The sequence below is a fragment of the Protomyctophum bolini genome (genome assembly GCF_963924005.1).
Source record: "Protomyctophum bolini genome assembly, chromosome: 3".
Classification (NCBI taxonomy): domain Eukaryota; kingdom Metazoa; phylum Chordata; class Actinopteri; order Myctophiformes; family Myctophidae; genus Protomyctophum; species Protomyctophum bolini.
Window position 1 is genome coordinate 50,064,509 of NC_137864.1, and position 10,283 is coordinate 50,074,791.

The window sequence follows — 10,283 nt, forward strand, 5'->3', positions numbered from 1 at the left end:
GCGGACATGTGGGAGGCACAGGGAGTCTCCCGTGCTGGCTTTGATGCCCGCGCAGGGACTTTACGCACACTGCATAAACTTGTGCTTGTGAACGCGATACAGATATAGGATAGTTTTAATTAGGGTCGCTCCTGATAGCCTCGTATCAGCGGCGGGTAACTGAGTGTGTGTACTTAAAGGTGTTATAGCATAATATTATAAGTTATTAATGGCATATCTAATAAAACATAATATTGTGCACACGTCACACAACAGTACTGTATACAGTACTAAAACGTACATGTATGGACGGAAGCCACTTGTAATGGGTTTATCTTTCGAAGAGGTGTTTTGAACACCGTCGCTACTAGTGATTTGTAGCACAGCTATTTTGAGACGAAGAGAAGACAGTGAAAGTCCTGGCATACTGGGCTACTTACTATACTGCTTAGCAAACAGGAGTAGACCAGTGTTCAGGAGGAGAGGTCCATACTGGGCTACTATACTGCTTAGCAAACAGGAGTAGACCAGTGTTCAGGAGGAGAGGTCCATACTGGGCTACTATACTGCTTAGCAAACAGGAGTAGACCAGTGTTCAGGAGGAGAGGTCCATACTGGGCTACTATACTGCTTAGCAAACAGGAGTAGACCAGTGTTCAGGAGGAGAGGTCCATACTGGGCTACTATACTGCTTAGCAAACAGGAGTAGACCAGTGTTCAGGCGGAGAGGGTGATGAGAGCCAGCTCTCTTTAACAGAAAGATTACCTAGAAGATAGAGTGATAGACAGAGATAGAAGAGAGACAGAGGCAAGTGAGTTGAACTATTATGTGATTGTGCATAAAAACAAAAACATATATTTTAAATTACTCACTCAAGACAGTGCTCAGTGTGAATGGCCCTTTAGGCTGCTCGACAGCGCCACTTGAAGGTTGGTCACCCAATGGTTTTGCAGCTGTTGAGGCCGTGCTACAAACATACAAACATATACAGACATAGAGACATACACAAACATTGTCAAACATTGGAGCGGTTTGGCACCGCTCAAAAAGGTTGGTAGCAGGACGTTGACTCGCTGTCAACTCATGTTGTGAGCTTGTAGATCTGCTATTTTACTGCTTTCGCAGGACACTGACACACAACAAAGTATAGAAATAGGGCAGGAAAAAATATATATATATAAATGGAATGATAATGTTTCTTTCTTACAGCTCATTGGTAAAGTGGTGACGTCATGGCCCTGTCGGCAGCCTTCCTGAGCGAGGACCAGTTCACCTGCTCCATCTGCCTGGACGTGTTCACCAACCCGGTGTCCACGCCGTGCGGACACAGCTTCTGCCTGGCCTGCATCTCCTCCTACTGGGACGGTATCAACAGCACCAAGCCCTGCCTCTGTCCTCTCTGCAAGGAGGCCTTCCGCAAGCGCCCCGACCTCCAGGTACGCACTGGCTGCTACTGGAAAAAGTTTGTAACCCATTCTGACCCGAGATCAGATTCTAAAAATGTCTTCTACATCCTGACAGTTTTCATTCTGACCCGAGATCAGATTCTAAAAATGTCTTCTACATCCTGACAGTTTTCATTCTGACCCGAGATCAGATTCTAAAAATGTCTTCTACATCCTGACAGTTTTCATTCTGACCCGAGATCAGATTCTAAAAATGTCTTCTACATCCTGACAGTTTTCATTCTGACCCGAGATCAGATTCTAAAAATGTCTTCTACATCCTGACAGTTTTCATTCTGACCCGAGATCAGATTCAAAAAATGTCTTCTATGTCAGTCGCTCTTCGATTTTTCTAAAATAGCTCGTAGCGCGCCACTCGTACCAAAAGTAAACTCATTATGCAGAATGTCCCATTTCAAGTTAAAAGTATAACAATCTTTTGAAAATAGCAGATCTACCCAAGCTCACAATGCGTAATTGTGATTGTGACGCATTGTGAGCATGTAGATATAAAATGGCCGAAATGTACATACTGTAGGGCTGAAGTGGTTAATGTATGTTTTGCAATAATAATCAGAATGTAAAAAATAGCAATAACTAAAGTTTCAGAATAAATGTAGTGAAAGTACAATATTTTCCTCTCTGAGATGTAATGGGATAGAAGTAAAAGTTTTGGAAATTGGAAATACTCAAGTAAAGTAAAATACAGTACTTTTTCCTTAAATCTATATCCCACCCATTTTTTCACCCAGTGTCAATAAGGGGAGTTTCAACATTCAATACCAAATTGCCCTGGTTTTCATCACAATAATGTAAAAACAATGGCAAAAAAAATGCCAAAAGTAGCGAAAATAGACGGTTTTTATAGATTATCGTCCGGCTTGGGCTTTTTATTTATATATTTTTTATAATATGGTCGCCCTACCACCTCCAGGTCAACAGGACCTTGAAGGAGATCACGGAGCAGTTCAAACAGTTGGCCGACATGACAGCAGAAGGACCGGCCGTCAACAGAGAGTCGGTTGGAGGTGGAGGTGGAAGGGAGGCGGAGGAAGGTCACTCTAGCGCTCACCATCCACATCACCACTCCCTCAGGCCCGGGGGGGTGCCAGGGGGGATGGCAGGGGGGATGCCAGGGAGCCTGTTTGCAGAGTTGATGACGCGCCTGCAGCGGCCTGCAGGCGACAGGACACCGCCTCCTCCAACCCTCTCCCGTCCTCAGTCCACACCCATCCAAACACAGACCCAGGTGGTAGATGTCCCACCCCCGTCTCCACGCGATCGGACAAACAGCTACACGCACACGGACCTCCCTCCACCCTACTCACCAACTCCTCGCAGGTATTGAGCTGCTTGATCTAACACCTAATTTATCATCAAAGAAAGAAAATTGCATTTTACTAAGAAAGAAAATTGACAATTGAATAGATTGCCAAGACCTCATTGCCAGTAATGGTAAACAAAAAGGTGGCTCCACTGGATTTCCTGACAGTTTTGATGAGGGAGATATCACACCCACTGCCGAGTTTCACTGTGTTAGTCAAGCCCAAACCACACCGGTATAGTAGGGACCCCTTCTGACAAAACCGTTTTAAGGTCAACCACACCAATGCAACTCATTGAGTTGCAATGAGTTGCATTGGTGTGGTTGACTTTAGCGAGGTTACAGATGCTGCACATGGTGGCACTTCCCTCACAACATTTTAAAAGGGCAGGATACCCTATAGGGTATAGGGTTTGTTTTACGCAAATAAACAAGGAAGAGGTGGAGGTGTAGCAGGAAATGTATACGGGGAACAGGAGGAGGGGACCACTAATGCACTGTAATGTATATTATACACATGGAGTCACGTAGAATCACTTATATTTGTATATCGTTTTGTGTGATTATATAACACTTAAAATTAACACTATTAACAAGATAACATGTAGTTAAATGAATACAGACACTTTTACATTGTACCTGTAGATCTCTGTAGTACCAGAGATAAAAGATAATATAAAATGGGGGTCTGTTGCTTAATATGCATTCCAAACTGTGTCCTTGAAATAAATAAAACATCTAATTTACACAATACTATTGGCCACTATCCAAGGTACTCGTTGAGCGGCCCCTCGGACGCCTCCCTCCACCTCCCCCTGTGTCCCGTGCACCAGAGGGGACTGGAGTTCTTCTGTCGTACAGACCAGACGTGTGTGTGCAGCGTGTGTCTGGAGACAGCCGAGCACAGAGGGCACAGTTCTATCCCCGCCAAGAGAGAATGGCACATCAAGAAGGTATGTCAGGGGGGCAGAGATTCAGGGCGGAGCTGAGGGGGGGGCGACTCCCAGAGGGTCGACTGCGTGCGTGGGCCCCTGGCATGTCATGGGGGCCCCATCACATGCAATGTAGTGTAGTTGTAGAGACTGATTGAATCGGGTCTCTGGTGGGACTTAGGTTTGTGTGTGTGTGTGTGTGTGTGTGTGTGTGTGTGTGTGTGTGTGTGTGTGTGTGTGTGTGTGTGTGTGTGTGTGTGTGTGTGCACGTGACGTGAGTGTGTGCATGTGTGCGCGCTTGCATGCACACTGTCATGCACGATTTGTGCTTTGCAGCCAGGCAGTCATCAATGTATGAAATTAACTTAAGTTCATTTATATTCTGTAGCCTACATATTTTCATGATGATGAATGTACTAAGGCTTGTAAGAGCCACAGTTGCGGGCATGTGTGCAAAGTGATTTAATGTCAAGCTTGAATGGGTAATTTAGCACCATAATGCAACAGCATAGTGCTTTTATGAACCTGGCTTGTCCACCATGCAAGGACGGAATAGAACAAGTTCTGCCACTGCTGCCTGGCAAAGGATTTTAAAGAGAAAATAGCATTGCTTGCATTCTATTCGATGCCGTAACACTGAGCAACCGTCTGTGTCTCTGAAACATAGCTAAAAGGTTTACGTGAATGTGACAATGCTAGTAACGTTGGCAGACGTGATGTTGTCCTTGTTCGCAAAATAATGATCTCAACTTAAAAAAACATGAATCAGGGAGTCCCGGGATCAATGAAATGCACCATGGGAATTGTAGGAATACAGAGAAAGGCCAGAACAGACAGAAATATGAATCTTCCCTGTTTATATGGGTTGTAAATAAATACTATTTTGATAGGCTATGAAAAACATTATTGTTTCATCTTTTCCTGCAGTCCCAGTTAGGTATCACGGAGGTGGAGCTGAGGGATCTGATTTCAGAGCGAGAGGGTAAAGTGGAGGAGATACAGACTTCTCTGCAGCACATACAGGTAAACTGGGATCACCATCACCAACTATTGGAATGGCTCACCTGGTTTGTTAACTAAAACACTTTACTGAACCACCCGCCGTTTTCTGTTTGGACCCAGGCGTGTGCGGAGAGAGAGACAAATGGCAGTGTCCGTGTGTTTTCACAACTCGTCACCAGCGTGGAACGCTGCCAGTCTGAAGTGTTGGAGGTAAGCAGCTCATGAATAAATATCTACTCTGCAAGAGTACAAGTCTTGATACATTGTTTTTTGTGTTCTCCCCGATAAACAAAACAAAAAAGTCGAGTCGAGTTAAAGATAAAGATAAAGTTAAAGTTACGTTTTGGCCTATGCGGCCTTCATCAGGCTATCATACATAAAGATAGCCTGATGAAGGCCGCATAGGCCGAAATGTTGCTGTTTCCCTGAATAAAAGTTGGTCACTGCATTTGAAGACAGTGTGCGGATGTTTGTTCCTTTTCCATTTTTGGGCACTGTATCCTCTCCTACGCACCTGTCGCCTGTAGGTGTGCAAAAGCCTTGCTTTTTAAAGATACAATCCATAACATTCATGTCCTATCTAGTGCCGACATGTATAGTGTTGAGCTCTCTGATCTGAACACAGGATATAACATTCTTAATAGAAGAGGTAGAACAGGTAGACTGGACACCTCCAACTTCCAATGGATGTAGTTATTATAGTTAAAACCCACAGACAAACTTAACATTTCAAACTGGTGTCCAGATTTGGGGCAAGAAATTATAGGGACATTTCTCATTTTTATTTATTTTTATTTTCAAATGGTAAGGGAACAAAGATGTACAAGCTCAACTGTACTTTTGTTGCTTATCTTAATCTTATCTCAACATGTCACCATGCAATGTGTTGTGAGCTTGTAGATCAGCTATTTTTACTACTTTTGGTTGACCACACACATATTATGACTGTGTATAAAATAGCACATTTATTTATGGGGGCATATGAAGATACAAGGATTGCTCGACAGCGACCATGTGAAAACAAACGATATGAGTAATGTGTTTGTCACCTGCAGGTGATCGAGATGGCAAGGCGTTCGGCAGAGCACAGAGCCCAGAGTCTGCTCAGAGAGCTGCAGAAGGAGCTGGATGACCTGAGGAAGAGGAGCACTGCACTGGGACAGCTCGCTCAGTCTGAAGACTACGTCCTCTTCCTCAAGGTAACCATGGTGACCATGCTTTTGTTCTTGCATGCTTACTGCAAATCGCTCTGGATTGAGAGCGTCTGCTAAATGCCTAAATTGAAAATTGTAAGCTATGACGAGTTCAGCTTCATTTCGTCTCACCACCAGACGAAAAGCCTGCTGAAGAACTGCTGTAGAAATTTGCCCGTGGGGCAGATTCATGCTGTAATGCGGTATGTCCTTCCTAAGAAAGCCGTCTTCCCATTAAGGCCTGAGGCCGATTCTATGAATGCGGCTTGCCTTCTAAAATCGGTAGTTCTCACACTTTGAAGATCAGAAATAGCAGGTGTACAAGCTTGCAGCAGTGCTGCATTAAGTGACGCACTGTGAGCTTAAGTATACAGTATATCTGGCATTTTGTATTAGCTAACGATACAATCTAAAATGACCCAGATGCGTTCCCAGGTTTAACAGGTCATTTTCTTTGGCTCTCCCCAATTTAGTCATTATGCCAATTGATTCCTCTCCCTACACACATGTATGTGTGTTGTCTTGTCACTGCTGTTGTATCCTACTGGCGGACCTGCCGGTGAGGAGCCCTCGCCAGGAGGACAGTCTGGGCAGGGTATTATAGGACAATAGCAACAATAGATGATCTACGGTAACTAACTGGTGGTGGTGACTTTACGTTTTCTTCAAACTATCTCTTGTCTCCAATCGCTCCCTGCAGACTTTCCCTGCGCTCTCCAGCCGTCTGCTGACCAAGGATTGGTCGGACACCCATGTGATGTCAGAGCTGACCTCAGGAATGGTTCTCAGATCTGTTACGCAGATGATGGAGCGATTTCAGGAGGATCTGAGGAAACTGCCAGAGATCTGTAAGTCCACACACCTGCAGGGCAGCGAGACAGCCAATTTCCAAAGATTTTACACAGTTTTCAGAATTTTCTATGTTGCGAGCTTGTTTTTCTCTATTTTTGAAAATGTCTGATTTCTGAATTTCGGACTTGGTTAGAGATCCCACATTCCCACATTCAAAGACATTCATATTCATATTTCATATTGTTTAACCCATTTAGGAGGACTGAAACCAGATTCTACAAAATATCTTCTAAATCCTGACAGTTTCTATATCAGTGGTTCTCAAACTATTTGATGTCAAGGAGCCCCAGAATTAGATGTATTTGGCCGCAAACCCCCATCTGAAAATATGTTGTTCCAGAGATCCCCCCAGAAGCAAAGATTTGAGTTAAAAACGTTTGCTCTATATTCAAAGATTTGTGCCACATTTTCACGATTTATTTTTTTTGCAGATCTACAAGCTATGAGCTTGTATATCTGCTATTTATGGCAAAAAATCCATTGCAAGCATTAGATTTGCACGAAAAACAATCCTTGGGCTATAAACAGCCATAGCCGTCATCACAAAAGTGCTGAGGTCAGCAAATTTGGGCAAATATGACCCTAATCTCCATCACTAGCAGTGGCTGGAGGTCTCCCTACTCTTCCAGTGAGGCATTTAGATCCTGTGATCAGGTAGGACACCTACTGGTGGTTGACAAGTAGTACTGCCTCAAGGTCAAAATTAAATGTCTCCCATCAGTACTAAGCAGGCATTCTCCATACCAATGAGCATAGACCATATTATTCACACACACACACACACACACACACACACACACACACACACACACACAGCAGCCATCTTGCCATTAAGTTAATGAAATGCCACCCCGTGGCCACCCAGCTTTTACAATGCAAAATGCCAACATGGCTGCCATGTGTCTATTAGCTCAAAAGGTCGGAGTTTTGGCACTCACAGGAGGGGCCAAGGTCTGATAATCACGAGTACAACATGGAAGTTACAGATTGGAGCTTTAAGTGGTCATAGAATAACAATAAGCTTTATTTGTATAGCACCTTTTCAGCTCAAAGTGCTTTACAGTGCAATAAAGGAAAAAGAAAAGCAAAAGCATTATGACAACAATAACAATACCACGTCCTTCCTACGAACAGGTCGCAAGTCCCCATCGGAACAATCAGTAACCAGGTCCAATCCAAGTAAGTTCTCACTGACCAATAGATTTGATTGCCTAGTGTTTAATTTCACTTTCACTGGATGATTCAGAGAGTTGCTGTTTCCATTAGGCAATGTGTCTCTGTGTTGCACCCTCTGTTTCGACCCATGTTTATTGTTTTACTCTTAATGTTATATTTGTCTACTGAGTGTATATTAGGACTTACGTTCAACGCTGTTGTCTTAAATGTGCTCTATGAATAAAGCGGATTGGAATGGATTGAATTTAGTCATCTTTAACTTCAACCCTTTCCATCTTTCTCTCTCCTCTGCAGAGGTTAGGAGGGTTCAAGACTATGCAGGTAAACGTTCAATTCAGTTCTAAACTAAATTGTTATATTATGATATTATCAAACATAAATATCCAACATATCAGACCCAAAATGTAATACATGTATTCAATCCAGTCGTATATACCAGAACCACAGATAAAATATTCCCAGCATTTGCCATAAACGATGAACATGATATCAATAGAAATGCTACAACAACTAATAGAATACGCACATCACTTGGTTGAGGTGCGGAATGAATGTTGGATTGCATTTGTTTATGGAGTTCCATGTGCGTTTGTGACATTCAGTCATTGGGCTGTATTTTGCGTGTCTTAAGTACCAGGTCTTATTCCCTAACTTGAGTAAACTAAAGACCTGGAGGCATGATCAATGCCATTTGGCTATTCTGAGTGGCCAAAGAGCATTGACCACGCCTCCAGGTCTTTAGTTTACTCAAGTTAGGGAATAAGACCTGGTACTTAAGACACGCAAAATACAGCCCTATGTCTCAGTTATCTGCCGATGATCAATTTAACTATGAAATCTCTCTCTCTCTCTCTCTCTCTCTCTCTCTCCCTCTCTCAGCTGACATCACTTTAGACCCCAACACGTCCCATCCACGTCTTATAATCTCTCTGGATGGTAAACACGTGTACTGCGGTGACCGTACTCAGGCACTGCCAGAGAACCCGGAGCGTTTCGACCGGGTGGTGTGTGTTCTCGGCCGCGAGGGCTTCAGCTCTGGAAGACATTACTGGGAGGTAAGGTAGTACACTTCCCCAAACAGGCTTCAGCTCTGGAAGACATTACTGGGAGGTAAGGTAGTACGCTTCCCCAAACAGGCTTCAGCTCTGGAAGACATTACTGGGAGGTAGGCAGTACGCTTCCCCAAACAGTTATAGAGCCCATTCTACAGGGCTTCAGCTCTGGAAGACATTACTGGGAGGTAGGCAGTACGCTTCCCCAAACAGTTATAGAGCCCATTCTACAGGGCTTCAGCTCTGGAAGACATTACTGGGAGGTAGGCAGTACGCTTCCCCAAACAGTTATAGATTCCATTCTACATGCATATATACTGATTGTACAATCAGTGGTGTAGCCTACTGTAAATAAAGTAAATCAACTAGTAACTAAAGTTTTCCAATAATTGTAATAACAACATACAGTAGAAAAGGTATTCACATTTTAAAAAAAATGTGTAAAATGTCAATGCTGCAATGTAGAAACACTGTGTTACAAGTCTGGTAATCAAAATATACTTAAAGTACCAAAAGTAAAAGTACTCATTATGCATTTAACATTATGTATAAGTCTAAAATGTATGAAAATAGCAGATACAAGCTCACAATGCGTCAAATAGCCAAAGTTTAAATAGGGCTGAAGTGGTATTAATATATGGTAATCCGAATCTACAAAGTAACTAGTAACTAAAGTAGAAGTATTGAAGTAGTATTGAAAATTGGAATTACTCCAGCAACGTACATTTTAAATACCTCAAATGTGTACACAATACTTGAGTGCATGTTCCTTAGTTACTTTCCACCACCGAAGAAATGTGTGCATATACGTCATATGACCGTAAATGTAATCATTCTGCTCCAGGTGGAGGTTGGCGGGAAGACCGACTGGGACCTCGGAGTGGCGAGTCGGTCTGTCAATCGCAAGGGCAAGATCACTGTAAGTCCCGCCAACGGCTACTGGTTCCTCAGCCTGCGGGACCGGAACGACTACGCCTTCCGTACGGAGCCCTCCACCACCCTGTCGCTCAGCCTGAGGCCCTCCCGTATCGGCATCTACGTGGACTGTGACAAGGGGCTGGTGTCCTTCTACAATGTGGACGCCAAGGTCCTGATCTACACGTTCATGGACACTTTCGGCGACACCATCCACCCGTTCTTCAGCCCCTGTAACAATAAGTCTGGGAAGAACGACGCTCCACTCATCATCTGTCCTATCGCAGTGCCAGAGTAAACGAATGCACGGATTAAAGCTGTGCATTTCAACCGCGTCCGCCCTAGTTTGCTTCCCTACACCTGTAGACATGTGTAGCTTCCCTACACCTGTAGACATGTGTAGCTTCCCTAC

General features: G+C 43.7%; 1 protein-coding gene across 1 annotated transcript; it reads left to right on the top strand.

Moving 5' to 3' along the window:
- The first annotated feature begins 1,192 nt into the window (after window positions 1-1,192).
- btr01 (bloodthirsty-related gene family, member 1) lies at window positions 1,193-10,283 on the top strand. Its single transcript, XM_080759112.1, has 11 exons — window positions 1,193-1,416; window positions 2,360-2,766; window positions 3,522-3,702; window positions 4,609-4,704; window positions 4,804-4,893; window positions 5,739-5,882; window positions 6,577-6,724; window positions 7,863-7,907; window positions 8,199-8,225; window positions 8,784-8,959; window positions 9,801-10,283. Exons 1-11 carry the CDS (start codon window positions 1,213-1,215, stop codon window positions 10,167-10,169), a joined length of 1,887 nt encoding a protein of 628 aa, XP_080615238.1. The 5' UTR covers window positions 1,193-1,212; the 3' UTR covers window positions 10,170-10,283.